The sequence below is a fragment of the Daucus carota genome, chromosome 1, assembly GCF_001625215.2.
Source record: "Daucus carota subsp. sativus chromosome 1, DH1 v3.0, whole genome shotgun sequence".
Lineage (NCBI taxonomy): Eukaryota > Viridiplantae > Streptophyta > Magnoliopsida > Apiales > Apiaceae > Daucus > Daucus carota.
In genome coordinates, this window is record NC_030381.2 from 47,507,053 (window position 1) to 47,523,639 (window position 16,587).

At 35.0% G+C, this 16,587-nt stretch overlaps 4 protein-coding genes and 1 long non-coding RNA gene across 6 annotated transcripts; 4 read left to right on the plus strand and 1 right to left on the minus strand.

Moving 5' to 3' along the window:
- Positions 1-1,462: 1,462 nt before the first annotated feature.
- LOC108194898 (B3 domain-containing transcription factor VRN1) lies at positions 1,463-3,773 on the plus strand. Of its 2 annotated transcripts, none has more exons than XM_017361843.2 (6): positions 1,463-1,640; positions 1,742-2,096; positions 2,204-2,331; positions 2,616-2,868; positions 3,054-3,187; positions 3,281-3,773. In XM_017361843.2, exons 1-6 carry the CDS (start codon positions 1,539-1,541, stop codon positions 3,542-3,544), a joined length of 1,236 nt encoding a protein of 411 aa, XP_017217332.1. In that variant the 5' UTR covers positions 1,463-1,538; the 3' UTR covers positions 3,545-3,773. The 2 variants fall into 2 exon arrangements, with proteins under 2 accessions (XP_017217332.1, XP_017217327.1); XM_017361838.2 differs by having other exon boundaries at positions 1,464-1,640; positions 2,201-2,331.
- Positions 3,774-4,639: 866 nt separating this feature from the next.
- Positions 4,640-7,646, plus strand: LOC108223601 (B3 domain-containing transcription factor VRN1-like). Its single transcript, XM_064086880.1, has 9 exons — positions 4,640-4,776; positions 4,872-5,298; positions 5,393-5,502; positions 5,703-5,952; positions 6,097-6,107; positions 6,237-6,389; positions 6,502-6,892; positions 6,968-7,101; positions 7,194-7,646. The coding sequence occupies exons 1-9, from the start codon at positions 4,714-4,716 to the stop codon at positions 7,440-7,442; spliced, it is 1,788 nt and encodes a 595-aa protein (XP_063942950.1). The 5' UTR covers positions 4,640-4,713; the 3' UTR covers positions 7,443-7,646.
- A 1,919-nt stretch (positions 7,647-9,565) lies between these two features.
- On the plus strand, positions 9,566-12,396 carry LOC108223611 (B3 domain-containing transcription factor VRN1-like). Its single transcript, XM_017397954.2, has 4 exons — positions 9,566-9,886; positions 11,039-11,465; positions 11,552-11,694; positions 11,900-12,396. The coding sequence occupies exons 1-4, from the start codon at positions 9,566-9,568 to the stop codon at positions 12,188-12,190; spliced, it is 1,182 nt and encodes a 393-aa protein (XP_017253443.1). The 3' UTR covers positions 12,191-12,396.
- Positions 12,397-12,858: 462 nt separating this feature from the next.
- LOC108197860 (putative B3 domain-containing protein At5g66980) lies at positions 12,859-14,884 on the plus strand. Its single transcript, XM_017365591.2, has 4 exons — positions 12,859-13,226; positions 13,314-13,656; positions 13,960-14,099; positions 14,208-14,884. The coding sequence occupies exons 1-4, from the start codon at positions 13,176-13,178 to the stop codon at positions 14,481-14,483; spliced, it is 810 nt and encodes a 269-aa protein (XP_017221080.1). The 5' UTR covers positions 12,859-13,175; the 3' UTR covers positions 14,484-14,884.
- Positions 14,885-15,121: 237 nt separating this feature from the next.
- On the minus strand, positions 15,122-15,917 carry LOC108197515 (uncharacterized). The gene is made up of 2 exons (XR_001802019.2): positions 15,488-15,917; positions 15,122-15,406 (listed from the first exon to the last, which is right to left on the minus strand). It is a non-coding gene; the product is annotated as an uncharacterized LOC108197515 (long non-coding RNA).
- Between the last annotated feature and the right edge of the window lie 670 nt (positions 15,918-16,587).

Here is a 16,587-nt window from a genome sequence, read left to right on the forward strand (position 1 = left end):
GCTTATGAATCTGGTACCAAATTCGGAGTTGGTTGGAAACAGTTTGCACGAGCAAATCAGTTGGCTGTAGGTGATGTTTGTGCTTTTGAGCTGATCAATTTCTCAGAGAAGGTGCTGAATGTTGTCATTTTTCGAAACATATCATCAGATAGGAAGTGAACTTTGATCATAGATTCTTGACATTATTCCTGCATTCTGAACGCTTATTTATCTTATAAATGTTCTCTCATCCTGGTGTAACTGATTGATAAAAGCAGTTGTCATGCGCAATATATGATTTTTGGTTAAGGCTACGTACTCAAAATTCATTCTCAAGACCATTTTCCAAATCACGTGGTGGTAGACATGTGACTATTTTTAATTAGGTGGCTATGTGCGGTGTCCTATTAATAACGTGAGAGGAACCAATATGAACCAAACTGATAGATCTGAGTAAAAGAACATTGATTTTGATCTGATGTACTCTCAAAGATTTAAGGTTAGATATGTGTTATTAATAATTCAAAATCAAATATTTATATAGTTCCGAATTTATTTTTATTGTTTTGATTCGACTTAGTCAAATACTAAATTTTAACTAGTAAGTACGTATATTAAAATATTTTTCATTTTTTAAAAATTATGAAAGAATATTTTTTTATTTACGGTTTTTTCATGGTGCGGACACATGCTAAATACTAAAATTTATAAGTTTGATTCATTTTTGATCGGCTAATATTTCTTAATAATGATGTACCACTAGCATATAAAACAATCATACCCAATCAAAAAGACTCACGCATATAAAATTTATTGCTTAGCATGTGCACAAAACAAACCCTTTTATTTACAATAAAAAATAGTCAATATGACTGTTGAAAATTAAATAAAACATACTCCTTTTGTCCTCTTTTAATTGTTCATTTTAAAAAAAAAACACACATACCAAGAAATAATTGGTTCTATAAAATACATGTCTCTTTTGAAAAAATTATGCATATTAAGAAGACATTAATTAGATAAAAATTTCTCACACATAGTGCGTGTTTGTTTAGCGAAGCCGGAGCTGCTTCTGGCTTCTGTTTTTATTTACCCGTTTGTGTAAAGAAGTAGAAACACTTTCAAGAAGCTGAGAATGCTAACTTCTGTCTCAGAGCTTCTGCTTCTTTTTCAAACATTTTATTAACTTATTTACTTTTCACTTCTAGTCCACTTCTTTATTTTAAGCACATAATCACTTTTTTTAAGCTTGCCCAAACGACCCCATACTCCTGGTAAATGCATGAGTGTAGACTCTTATTTAACTCTTATTAAATGTTATACAACTTTCAAGAAGGGTAATTTTGAAATAATGTCGATATATATGTATTGAAAATTAAAAATGAACAAATATTATGGGACAAAAATTTCTTTCAAAATGATACTTGTACTGGCGTACTGAATAGTAAGTTTTAAATAAGCTCAAATGAATAATTGGTTCTGGAGTGAATATACATAGACATAGTCACATCACATACATAAATTTTGTTCTTGACAACCTCAACCTCAACTCCTCAAGTATGAAGCTTGAAATGCCATGTTCTGATTGGTCTGATTCCCCGCCCAAGCCACAACACTTCTTCAAGATCATTCTCTCTGATACTGAATCGCAAACTAAACTTGTAAGTACTTCTTACCCCATCAAGGATTCATATTTTTAAGAATTTTGTATTTTAGTTTTAATCTTTTGCACAATTAATTTGGTGATTTACATATCATACAGATGATTCCAAGAAAATTCGTTCGGAAACACGGGAACAAACTAGGTTCCCGTATTTCCTTGAAGGCTCCAAATGGTTTAGTTTGGAAGGTGAATTTGGAGAGAGATGAGAATGAGGTTTGGCTACAAGATGGTTGGCCACAGTTTGCGAAATTTTACTCTATACAATTTGGACACCTGCTGTTTTTTAAATATCGGGGACATTGCGATTTTAAAGTGCGTATATTTGATCCGAGTTGCACGGAGATAAACTATCCATCATCCAAAAGTGCAAAGCTTAAAAGCGGGGAATCAAGCAAGAAAAGGAAAAGAGCAATTGAAACTGACCATTTGATGCTGAAATTGCAGAAAGAAAAAAGTATGTAATCTGTTTTGTTTTCTCCTTTTAAGTATATATTTTTAGAAATTGAAACTAACATGCTACCCCACTGTAACTTATCTGACATTTTCCGCCAAAATTAGGAGATTGTCCGCAGGAAATTGAAGAAGCCAGAGCCAGAGCACTTGCCTCAGCTGAAGCTTTTAAATCTGACAACCCCGTTTTTCTCAGGGTCATGAAAATATCACATGTAGATGGGAAAAGGCGCGGCTTGGTAAACACTAACTCATATTTATACATAATGCTAATCTTTAATTTGTAATGTTGCATGTGTTTGGTATATTTGAACTTGGCCGTGTTGAATTGGATGAAATGAAGGAACTATGCTCCAGTTTAAATTTGTAAATGTCTTAAAAAATGTTTTAGTTGTATTCTACTCCTTGATACCTTAAAATCAAATAGATTAATATGGAGAAAATAGTAAACTTATTTTTGAGTTTTGTGAACTCTTAAGTGCTTTTATACATGGGGGTTGGTCATTTTCTCTTGTTTTGGCAGGTTCTAAGTAAGGCCTTTGAAGAGACTTATAAAAAGTGGAAGGACAATGACCAGGTTCATCTTCAAGTTGCAGGAAGGATTTGGCCGGTTAATTGCATTATGAAGTGGAACCGGTGTAGGCTAGGTTCTGGGTGGGACAGATTTGCACAAGACAATTCGTTGTCTGTAGGCGACGTTTGTGTTTTTGAACTGATAAACACCTGTACTAAATTGCTAGAGGTCCACATATTTTCAGCGGCAGAAGAAACAAACGGTTAGTTACTGGATCTGAACATCATTACTTTAAAATTGAAACATGCCACTCAATTTAATCATGAAGCAATCTGTATTCTTGTTTTCTTTTTCCGTTTTTAGATTTCATATTATTTTGGTCGAATTATTGGCTTTATGTTGTTTGCCTGATGAATTCTCTGAAATTCAAAATTTTCTGTGGCAAAGAAAATACGAGACTGCCAAGGGTTAAAAGGGAAGCTAAGGAAGCTAAAGTGCCTGCATCAGTCGATGCTTTCACATCCAGATACCCTTTCTTCAGAATCAATGTATACCCATCTTCCTTGTCTGGTGGATCCCTGGTAAGTTTTCCAGTTGATATAGCTAGCTTTTAGATCATTTAGCAATCGGAAGTCTCAAAATTTTATACCATGCCTTGACTGTTGTCCTTGCAGGGTTTGCCGCAAAAGTTTGTAAAGAGATTTATAACTAAAGACAGTTGCAATGTTACCCTTCGAATATCGGATGGAAGAGAGTGGTCAGTTAGGTGCGGTGTTTACAACTCCTGTACCAAATTTAGTGTTGGTTGGAAAATATTTGCACAAGCAAATCGCTTGGCTGCAGGTGATGTTTGTATCTTTGAGCTGATCAATTTCTCCGAGAAGTTGCTGAATGTTGTCATCTTCCGAGAAGTTGCTGAATGTTGTCATCAATGTTAAGCACACTTGGTGAATGTGTTCTCCCAAGTGTAAGCGGTCTCAGTAAGGTGCAATATGGGTTGTTATGATATTGTGTGCTCTACTCTCCATGGCTGCCATGAATCAGTCAGTATATGTAGCAAGAAATCGAATTCATGATTACTGTTATGATCAGTGTCTTGGGTGTACTCGTTTTTTTATGCGAGATCTTCTTTGACTGGATAGTCAAATTCCCTTTTTCATACTCCAATGCTTGTTTGATCTATCAACATTGCCTGGCGAAGAATCAGGGTCTTCTCTTGCTAAACTAGCTCTGAGTCTTTTCAACAGTTCATTGCAAAGACCCGTTTTGTTCAAATTGAAATTACAATTCTATTTACTGTTCAAAAAAAGGAAAATACAACTCGGTTTTAATATTGTCATATACTCCCTCTGTTTTTTAATATATGACGTTTGACTTTTTGGCACATACTTTTAAGTGCTTTAACCGGGTAGTTTAAAGTATTATTTCTGAAATTTTCTTTTTCTAAATAAAAATATGTAATCAAAATTTTAATTCACAAAAAAAAAATCAATTAAAAATAATAATTTCTACTATCCGGTCAATTTATCTAAAGATACGTGCCCAAGTCAAAAGTTTCATATAAAAAAACAAGGAAGTACTTCCTCCGTCCCATTTTAGTTGTCACATTTCTATTTTTGTTGGTCAAATTGACTAACTTTTGACCAAAGATTATAGGCCATTCTTTCATTATTTTAAAAAACTGAAAATCACATCTTAAAGTAGATTAAAAGTTGCTTCCGGTGACATATTTTTTTTATTTTTTCAATTGATAAAATATTAATAAATTTCAGTCAAATTTTGGTCAATTTGACCGGCACAATACCAAATGTGACAACTAAAATGGGACGGAGGGAGTAGTTTTTTAAATCATAGAGTAATTATCACGCTATTATAATAAAAGAAAATGTGTAACCACAGGTCATGACTATGCTCTTTAATAAGATTCTACGTAACTGAAATGGCATTGATTATATTGTAATATTCTTTTCTTGATTCATAGAAATGCTCTTTAATAAGATGTAGATGTAAATTATACGGATAAATTGCAGTACATGATATATTATAGGTGTATATAGTGTAAAAAATTCTGAATATCTTCAGGCTCAGGCAACATTAGAAGTTGGACATGGCCAAACCATCCAGCTTTTTTAAGATCATAGTCTCGAACGGTGACCAACATCCTAAGCTTGTAAGAATTTAATCTGATCTTTATAGTCTTACAGATAGGATTGTTATTGTAATGCATATGTTACAGGTAAGTTTTGTGATTTATGTTTGATGCAGATGATTCCGAAAAAATTTGCAAGTATACACGGCAAGAACCTGGATGACAAAATTTCCTTGAAGGTTCCAGGTGGTTCAGTTTGGCCGATTAAATTAAAAAGACACAAGAACAAGGTTTGGCTACAGAAAGGTTGGCCAGAATTTGCAGAACATTATTCGATAGGTTTTGGTTATCTGTTGGTTTTTGAATATCAGGGTGACTCTAAATTTCAAGTTCTTGTATTTGACCCAAGTGGTTTAGAGACAGACTATCCACTAACTAGTACTACTGAGAATCGTAATGTTGTTAGATTAGGCCGAGCTAAGAAGAGAGTAGTTGATAGCGATGATTCAACTAGTGTCGATGTGGTTAGGCCCTGTAAGAGGACAACAGCAAGCTCTTCTTGCAAAGCAGGCGAGGATGGACCAAAAGTTAAGCAAGAAAAAGGTACTATTATGTGATCTCCTTCGAGTTGGTCTTTCTGTGTTGTATACGGTTATGACTAACCTAAATATTGGTCTGTGTGGATTGTTGTTTTCAGCAGAAAGAAACGGTGTAGCTCTTGCCTCAGCTAAAGCTTTTAAATCCAAGAACCCCTCTTTCATCCATGTTATGAAATCATCGAATGTTGTTGGAGCATGGCCTAATGTGGTAAATAATACACATAATTACATGTCTGAATCCCAGTTTTTATGATCCGATGATCGTTTCACCTAGAGTAGAAAGTATAGTGATTGTATTATATGGTCTTTGGATTTATCTTGCACTCCTCTCATATTTAGTTGTTAAATGGTTTCATATGTTTCGAAATTTCACTCTAACATGTGTAAGAATTTATCTGGTTTCTGCAGTACATAACAAATACGTTTAAGGAGGCCTATAAGAAGTGGAAGAACAACGACAAGGTTATCCTACGAGTAGAAAACAGACGGTGGACAGTATATTGCAGTGTGAATTCCAATCAGTGTAGATTTGGCCGTAAATGGGGTAAATTTGCCCGAGAAAATTCACTGAATGTAGATGATGTTTGTGTTTTTGAGTTGATCAACCCCTCAAGAAAATTGCTACAAGTCTTGATTTTCCGAGAAGAAGAAACCAGCTGTTAGTTCATCTGCTCTGAACGTGAAATGTCCTTTGTCGTGAAGAACCAATATGCTTTCGTCTGTTTCTGTTCTATAAACTTTATTATCAGAAATAGAAATGAAAGATTGCTGATGAAATATAAACTTTAACTTTCGTTAGTAGATAATAGAGTGGTAACTACTTTATTATACGCTACATTTCAAATAACAAATGAGTTAACGAAAAGGTTTTCAACTCTTGAAATTCTGGCTGTTTCAATTTCCAACACTAAATTTCCAGTGTAAATAACGTAAATTATGCAGGCTTTATATACTCCACTAATCCACTCCAAATCACAAATATTTTCACCAGAAGTTGAGCTTGACATGGCCTCTTTTAATTGGTCAAATTCCCCGGCCAAATCAATACGATTTTTCAAGATTGTACTCACTGACATTGGCTCACATACTAAACTTGTAAGAATTCCATCAACTTGCACATTATAATGTCATTTCTGTGTTTTTTTTTTTTTTTTGTGTGCTGTTTTCACTAGTGCAAGTTGATCTATGGATTCATATTTATGTGCAGATGATTCCCAGAAAATTCGAAAGGCTTTTTGAGAAGAACCTTGACAATCGTATTCAGTTGAGTGTTCCAAGTGGTTCAGTTTGGTCGATTGATTTAGAAAAACAACAAGACAAGGTCTGGCTGCAAAATGGTTGGCCGGAATTTGCTAAGTTTTATTCCATAGGTTTCGGTTACCTTCTGGTTTTTGAGTACCAGGAAGATTCTAAATTTAAAGTACTTATATTTGACCCAAGCGCTTCAGAGATTGACTATCCAGCAAATTGTAGTACCACTCTTGAATTTGTGAAATCAACCAAAGTGGAGAAGAAGAGGGAAAATGAGTTTAATATTTCAGATGATTCGGATGAAATTAGCCCTCGGAAGAGAACTAGAGCAAGCTATTCTTGTATAGGTATTTCTATGAGGTATTCTTTACTTTTTCACAGATTTTTTACAATCAAGAACTGATATGACTATTTGAGTGTAGCAAATTCTAATGGGAAATCGGCCTGCAATGTGAAGAAGGATCCCGCGCTTGCTGCTGCTAAGGATTTTAAGTCCGAAAAGCCTTATTTCATTGTTTCTATGACACCATCACATATCAAAGGATCGTCTGGAATGGTAAATACTACCTACCTTAATCTTCTTAGTTAAATCTTTTTTAATCTTACTTTTCATCATTTCATGAAATTGGTCATTACTTTTTGTTACAGCATATAACGAAGACCTTTGAAGAGGTTTATAAAAAGTGGATGAAGAATGTTGAAGTTATTTTAGAAGTTGGAGGGAAAACTTGGCCGGTGTTTAGTTATTTTAATTTGAGCAACGACCGATGTGCTTTTAGGCATGGATGGGCAGACTTTGCACGAGACAATTCGCTGAAGGTTGGCGATGTTTGTGTCTTTGAACTGATCAACCCCTCTAAAAAATTGCTTAAGGTTCATATATCAAACAATATGTGAAGCTGAGTACTCTAACCAGAATGTAATAATTTCTGAGTTTCACTTTATTAATCACTGAGTACACTAAGAATGCCTGGTCCTATTGTGTGTTATGTTGAAATCAAGCTCTGTTTCTCTTCATACAGCTTGTGCCTGTAATAAAGACAAGATGGAGAATTTCAGTATCCCTGTAATTGACCAGTAATAAGGATTTTTGTGTTTCTATTTTTCCAGTATCTTATAGGAGTACTGTTATGTGCAAGTTTTCTGTTGGTTTTCATTGAGTAAAGCACTCAAGCCCAGAGCATAGTGACTACGAAGCTTTGGAAATGGGAGACATTATTCAAGGTTACTCCCATCTTCAAGATACAATTTGACCCGGATGTGACATCAGAAAAACAGAGTCCCTTCTTAGATTACTACTCATTTTAATTCGTCCATTTTAATTTTTTAATAGTTGAATTAACAAAAAATTAAGGATAATTTTTTTATTATTTTAAAATACTGAAAATTATATTTTAAAATAGATTATTTGTATTTTATATTGATATAATTTTTTTAATATTTTTTAATTATTATTATTTTTCAATTATAACTCTAACAAAAACCTTGGTGAATTTGATCGTTAAAAGTCAAAACTGTACCAATAAAAATAGAGGCAAGAGTACTACTTTGTTGGCAGATAAATTTTGGAAATCCCACTTTGAAATCAGTCTTGGGAAGTAGCTTAGGATGCACATCCCCTCCCTGGTCTTCAAGCCTTTCTGCCCTTTCTTGACTCCCCCAAAGCTGAAACCACCTCTTCTTAGCCAGATCTTCAGCACATACATGCAATCCTGTGCTCTTCATTATTAATAGACTAACCTTCGATATATTGTCCAGTCCCTGCATGCATGGATCCTTTGGTGAAGCCCCGCTACTTCTTCAAGATGATTGTGTCTACTATTACCCCTCATAGTAGACTAGTAAGTCCTTTCATACTTTGCTTATTATCCTTCTTTTCATAAACTCTGTGTAGGTAGTTAAGGCAAGTTGTTGGCTTGTTGTATGTAGGATCATTTACAACTTATAGCAGATGTTGATGATTCTTTCAACATTTCCATATTTGCATGCAGTTTCTTTCTTATTTCTTCATTTGAGGGGATGATTCTTCTGGTGATTGAATGTAGGTGGCCAGAGCTATGCGGTTTTTGTGTTTCAGAATACATGTTTTTTTTAATGGATTTTCCATTTTTTCACTAGATATCGGGGCTATTAATATTTATTATGACATTATTGAATCATATATTTTTTCAAAAATACCTAATTTCAAATTATTGTGCATAGAATGCCTCCAGCATACTCTCTCCGTCCCAAATTACATGTCCCTTTCGGTTTTCAAGAAGTCAAATTGACCAATCTTTGGTTTTATAGGATGTGATTTATATGCGGCCCTGAAGTTACTTTCCCCGCCTTCTTGCAGAATGGGAGCGTATGACCTCTGTGAATAATTTAATACAAGCTGATTAAGAAGATAAAAATTAATACCAGCTTGGATGCTGCTTCTATCCTCATTGGTGTGATGACCTGCACAAGTGCATAAGAGTTGACAATCTATAACTAGACTGGAACTTAAAATTATTGAAAACGTTAGGGTTAGGCAGTATGATATCAACTGAATATAATATGTTGGGTTTGGTCCGTCGGGATTGGGCAGATTGGACCTTTGCATCTGGTGTCCTCTAATCTGAAAAATATTTTGATGTGTCAAGGTGGATTAGATTGAAATTTGAACTTATGACTCTGTAGAAGTCTAATTGTTGAATACTATCTTTATATTTTAATTCATAATAAAGTCCTTCAGCATTCCATGTACACTTTACGGATTACTATCCTGTATACCCCTCAAAGTTTAGTTTTCTAAAGATTTAACTGCTAATCAGATGATTCCCACAAAGTTTTTGACTACATGTGGAGATGACTTGGCAGACTTTATTTTTCTTGAGGCCCCGGCTGGTTCAATTTGGCAAGTGAAACTGGAGAGAAGTGATTCTCAGGTTTGGCTTCAAAATGGCTGGCCCGACTTCGCAGAACATTACTCCATATGTTTTGGTCACTTATTAGTATTCAGATACAAAGGAAATTCACACTTTCATGTAATCATAATGGACAAGAGTGCTACTGAGGTAGAGTACCCCTTGAGTGCTACTAGTCATAGTGAAGAAACTGACCATGTTACGGGCTTGGGCAAGGGAAAAGAAGTTGCTGCTGATGATATTGGAAGAAGAGAGGATTTTACAATTTGTTTGGCATCATCTGCGCAGTATACAAAAACAGTTTTGGCTTCTGCAGAAGCCAGCCATCAGGTAAACCAGAAAGCGCTGCAGGTAACAAGTGAAGCTGAAGTATCAGCTAAAGCATTCCGATCCGAAAACCCCTTCTTCAAAATCAATATGCGTCCCTCTTATGTGGATGGAAGATGCTTGGTAAGCTTTTCAACAGATGCATACAAATACTATGCTACTTTACTAACTAATTGTGCGTCTCTCAAAAGTATTCTATTGTGCGTCTCTCAGAAGTTCATTTCACTCTTTTTCTTGCAGTCTGTGCCAAAAATATTTGTCACTACACATATAACACGGGACCATTGCAATGTTATCCTTCAATCATCAGACGGAAGATCCTGGCCAGTAAAGTGCACAACATCTCGTAGTTATCGTACAGCAGCCAGATTTACTAGTGGTTGGCGAAATTTTGCTCATGCGAATAGCTTGGCAGTGGGCGATGTTTGTGTGTTCGAGCTAATTAGTCACTCGAAAAAGTTGATTAATGTTAGCATCTTTCCAGTGACCAGAGGTCCAAGACTCTAGATTCCTAGAAAGAATCATCAAAGTACAATCGAACTTGTAAGATTTTTTTTTTGTTGACAAAATCGAACTTGTAAGATTACTCATTGAACTACCAGTAAATACTGTCATCTTGATTTACCCTATCTATCTAATCTGTGTTTATTAAGGAAGCTCTGAGAACGTATATAGAAGGAAATACTTTGTAACGGTAGAATTAATTAGAGTATTTACTACTATCCACAATTTCTGCTACAAATTAATTAACCAAAACGGTTTTAGAACTATAGCCTTGTCCTCAGGATCTCAGTTCTCAAAACTCAAAAGTGCCTTGTCTAATGCATAATGTAACTTTGCAGACCTGCAGTTGAGCTAAACATGGCATCTTTTCCCAGGTCCAGTTCATCGAACACCAAACCAAAACGCTTTTTTAAGATTATACTCTCCGACATTGGCTCACATTCTAGTCTTGTAAGAATTTTGCACATCTTGTATGCTCCGTCCGGTTGGAGAATGGAATGAGGACTAAATTGATTTTGTTTACAGAATTCAAAGTATAAAGAGATATGATGAAAGAGAAAGGATAACAATTGAAAAAATTATGTTTGTGCGGGTTTAGATTGTATGAATAGAACAAAATTGTACAAGTTTCATTTCATTCTCGATGACCGAACGGAGCTATCAAAGATTTAGTATCTGTGAATTTATTTATTTATTTCTGTTTCCATATCTCTGTGTGATTGTTCTTGTAGTACATTTTGCTGGTTCATATGGGAATAATACTTTATGCAGATGATTCCGAGAAAATTTGTGAGTTTATACAAGAACCTAACGGATCGTATTTCCTTGAAGGCTCCAAGTGGTTTAATTTGGTCAATTGATTTAGAAAGAAACAGCGACGAGATCTGCTTAAGAAATGGTTGGCTAGAATTTGCGAAGTTCTATTCTATAAGTTTTGGTCATATGTTGGTATTTGAATACCAGGGAGATTCCAAGTTTCTAGTACGCATATTTGATCCAAGTGCTTCAGAGATAGACTATCCGTTAGCTACCACTAAGATTCCAAACTCTGTAAAATCGAGGTCCAAAGTGAAGAAGACAGTAATCGATATTGATGACACAACCAGTTCTGAGATGATAAGGCCTTCTAAAAAGATAAGAGCAAGCTCTGCTCCTATAGCAGCTCGCAATACTGGACCAAAATTGCAGCACAAAAAAGGTATACTCTCCTCTGAGTTAGTTTAATTATAATGTATACAGCGAAAGACTAAGATACATATTGGTTTTGTGTGTTGCATTTTCCAGCAATGGAAAATGATGAGCCAGCACCGGCCAGTAAGGAGGACAAAGATAGAGCACTTGCATCAGCTAAGGCTTTCAGATCCAAGAACCCCTTTTTCATTCATGCTATGAAACCAATTTATGTATACGAGAACGGGTCTGGAGTGGTAAAGATACACATAAATACACTACCTGAATCGCTAATCTCTCCTCTATTATATCTAATTGTTTTGATAATTTAACGAAGAGAAAATAGTATGCAATGTGTGTGAATTCACATTCTATTTTAGGCTATTTACATGCAAATACGCTATAACTTAGCTGTTAATTGCTTTTAAATACAAGGGATCACTTATTTTCTTGGTTTTGCAGTATATACCAAAAACTTTTAAAGAGGCTTATAAGAAGTGGAAGTACCAAAACCAGATCCTCCTTGAAGCTGAAGGAAGAATTTGGCCAGTTACTTGTAGTTTGTACTCACATTGCAACCAGTGTAGAATTAGACAAGGCTGGGCTCAATTTGCAAGAGACAATTCACTAAAAGCAGGTGATGTTTGTGTATTCGAGCTGATCAACCCCTCTACAAAACTGTTGCAGGTGTTAATTTTTCGAGCAACAAAGGAAGCTGAAAATCTGGAGTGCTTGCATCATCTGAAGCTTTAAAATCCAAGTACCTTTGTTCTTAATCAACATGCATTTCAAAGCCTTTCAGCTTATTTACGACTCTTATTAGCACATAAATTAGTTTACAGGCTTGTAGAAGAAATTTGTCTCTCAATTCACATGGAAACGAAATGGAAATATGTGAAATATGACAGATCTATTTACGTCGGGATCTGACATCCTGACAAGACATTTCGAGAGAACCTGAAATTTAGTTTTGAAAAAACTTTGTTACTCTGCAACCAAGCAAGCATGATTTGGTGATCGAATTGCTTTTTTAGTGATTGAATTAATGGGACATCTTTATACAAAAATTGTGATGGCATAGTCATATTTATAATATAAAAGCAGTAATAGTATAAATAAATTCATAAACAACAAAATTAACAATTTTTATAAACTCTAATCTTTAAAGTTAAATCGCACCTCTTTGAGTTGGCTGAGTCTTGTGCTCATAGTAGTGCAACAGAGATAGGCAGTGATGATAATGTTATTTTTGCGAATGTAAGAAGGAAGGAATACTCAGTTGTGACATACTCCAAATTTTTTTCCTAATTCGGTACTTTGACTTTTGACATGTAATTTACGTAATTTTAGATACAAATTTCTTGAGGTTAGCCATAATTACTTGTTCCAAAAAGACTGAAAGTCTGAAAGAGGTGTAATCACAGTTGTTGAAGGCTACGCACAGAGCTTCAAAGTAAATTGTCAACCTAGAACTCAGTGCTTTTACAAACACTCCATACACTTGTGTAGCCAAAATGCATGGTTCCATGCAAACGGACAGCAAATTACATAACCCAAAAATCTGGTTTACCCATCTGGCACAACTTACAGACTTGAGTAATAAATAGAGAAATAAAGTTCTCATCTGTGTAACACATATCTGAATGAAATGGATACACCTTAAATGCATCCAATTTATATCACCTAAGCCTAAACGCATGTACACAAACCTGCATTGCTTCATTCCTTGCAATTTGAGATGGATCCTTCTTTCTTCAAGCCCCTTGTAGGAGACTTCTCTCGAAAACTGGTGAGTTTTTTCCTTTTCTTAATTTGATTGCTTTTTTGTTACTTGTTGCATGTCTTGATATGGATTTGGAACATGCATGCTTTGCAGCTCATACCTCCGGCTTTTGTTGAGAGGATGGAAGGGAAATTAGGTTCCGAATTGGCACTTAAATATGAATGCGAAAGGGTGTACACTGTCCAGGTTGAGAAATTAGAAGAGGGGCGCTTCTTCTTTGTAAATGGCTGGCCTCAATTTGTTGCTGATCATGGACTAGATTATGGTGATTTTGTTGTTTTTAGGCTCGTTCAGGACTCAACCTTCCAAGTCACGGTATATGATCCAAGCATGTGTGAAAAGGATTGTTGCGATTCACATAGAAACAAGAATGGTGATCGAACTGCAGGGAAAGTAATCAAAGAGGAAGCAAGAACCAGCTTAGATCAAAATACCAGTTTAGACTCTCTCTCTCGCCCCCCCCCCCCCCCCCCCCTCTGGCTCTCTCCCCTCTCCCTCTCTCTGGCTCTCTCCCTCTCCCTCTCCCACTCTCTCTGGCTCTCTCTCTCAGCATTTCTTACCAAATGTTTCACTATCAGGGTCTCTCTCTCCCTCTCTCTGGCTCTCTTCCCTCTCCATCTCTCAGCATTTCTTTACCAAATGTTTCACTATCAGGGTCTCTCTCTGGCTCTCCCCCCTCTCCATCTCTCAGCATTTCTTTACCAAATGTTTCACTATCAGGGTTTTTTTGCATGTATAGGTTCTCGAGTGGATCTTACAGAGGATGACGAAGAAACTGATGCAAAGATGGAGATCGATGATGAACCAAAAGAGGCCACTTCAAATGATGATGCTCCATCATTTCGACTTCTTTTAACCGAAGCCAACAAAATTTGGATAGTAAGTCCATACATAAATCGCATTCATGCTCATTATGCAATCCGAACACAAATTACACAAATGTCATTCTAATTGTTGCACATTTCTTGTGAATGTACAATGGATCAGCCTCTCCCACTATTGTTCGTGAGAGAGAGTGGGCTAGCAGACAAGGAACAGATCAAGCTGAGAGATCCAGACGGTAAAAAGTGGCTGGTAAAAGTAATAAATGAAGGTAAGAAAGCAGCATTGACAGTTGGATGGACTCGTCTCTTTGTGGCACACAGACTCAAAAGGGGGGACACCTGTATTTTCACATATGTGAGAAGAGAAGGTAGCAGTGGTATTATTCAAGTTGATATGAAAAGAGGGAGAGGAAGGCCTCCCAAAAAAGAATCTAGCTAGTGTCTAGTGTTACCAAGTTCACAAAATCCTATATATCTTGCTCTGCTACCAGTATTATGTATGACCAGTGACTGACTGGCCTGGGATTTGACACAAGGCTGCTTAATGTTGTTTTCAAAAGGAAATTATTCTAGTGCAAGCTATCTAGCTCAACATTATTCCAAGTCGTTTATTATTAGGTGATCGATTCTCTCAAAATCTCGAGGTGCATCGAACTCGTCCGTCTGATACCACCATGTTAAGTGTTCAATTTTTTTAAAATCTCCGGGTATCAGGAAGAGGGCTTATATGACATGTTTTGTAGTATTGTATTGGCAAGGCCTTGATAACAATTTACTCCCACCGTCTTTTGCAACAGACAGCCTATGTCTATCACTCTGTCCCTGTAAATGACAAACAAATCTTCAAAAATAACAATTTTAACTACACAGTCAAAGCACCAAAAATTAGGTCGGATATTAGAAACGGAGAAAAATATTTGAGATGTTTGAAGTTATCTTAGAGAACATGAAAATATTTTAGATTGTGAGGAATATCAAGTCTGGGAGAGGTTTCCCTCTCGGATGGCTAGGATACAACTCTCTCAGATATTTCTCTAAAATTTGTTTGATTTTGCTCCCAAAATCTAAACATCAATGTAATTAAAAACGCGAACATATATAAATATCAAATACAATCAGGCATAGATATTAAGCCAGGACTATACAAGATAAATCTGATAACAGTCTCAGAACATGAACAAATTTAGAGCTCATCTTGTGTCCCTGTTGCTCTGATGTTATAACTCCAGTTCTTAAAGTTTCAGTTCCATGTCTCAACTGGTTCACTACTAGAAACAGCTGAGGCATGCTTCTGCTGAACAGATTGCGCAACAAGTACAGCAAGTTTCGCAGATATAGTTGAAGCAACATGTACAACTCCAGCTGCACAGATTAATATATGAATCTCAAGAAAACCTCAAGAATTCTACATACAGTATGAATTATGATCCATTAGTACATTACCTATTCACGTTGGCATTCGACATCTTGAGGGCTTTTCGAGCCGATGGGAACTTTATTGTTGAAGAAAAGATTATGATTCTAAGTGCTCAGCTTGCTGCTTCTCGAGTGAAGATAAGAAGAGGAGCATAAGAGCATCTCCAAGGCTAACAGTGAAAACTGTTAGCTAAAACATGATTAGTTATAATTTTATTGAACCTGTAGCGATTTTTGCTCCGACGGTGTTAGCTATAATCATTAGCTATATTCAAATATTATATATTTTTTTAATTTTGAAAATATCATGAAAATAAAATTGCTCGATATGGGTTAATGAAAATTAAATGTTATATTTAATAAAAAAATTATTTAATAATAATATTATAATACTTTTATATCTATTTCAATATTTTATAGTAAACATTATAAAATAAAACAAAATAACTATTTTACCAAAAGCATGTCTTATTTAATCATATCTTTTTATAAATATAGTTAAAAATAAATTAATATTTTAACACTTAATAATATTACATGTGACTTTATAAATTAAAAAAATAAATAATATATTTATATATAATAATATTGGTTGTTAGAATTTTATAAGTTTAGTTAACGATAAAATAATATTTTACACTTAATAAAATTAAATAATATTATAAATTGTAAATAATACATCTATACATATAATAATGATGAACATATATAAATATTTTGTATATTATAATATTATGTATTTAAAATATACATTAAATATTTTAAGTTAAATATTTAAAAATAATTCAAATTAATATGTTATATATTACAAATAAAAGATATTATGTTTTGGACCAATATTAGGGTTACATCTGGAATATTTCAAGCGGGAGATGACGTGGGCTTTTTAGATAACAGCAAAATCATCTGCAAATGTAGCGCACTTGTTTATCGGAAGCTAAATTTATAGCTAAGAGGACACTCCGTTGGAGTAGTCTAAAATTTAGATGTTAAGTATAATATATATCCACGTAGATTTTATACCTAAGAGGTGCTTAGGGTTGGAGATGCTCTAAGCATATATGATAAAGTCAAATAATTTAGGCAAGAGATTCCCACACAATGAAGCATAAAATTAAGGCCATTGA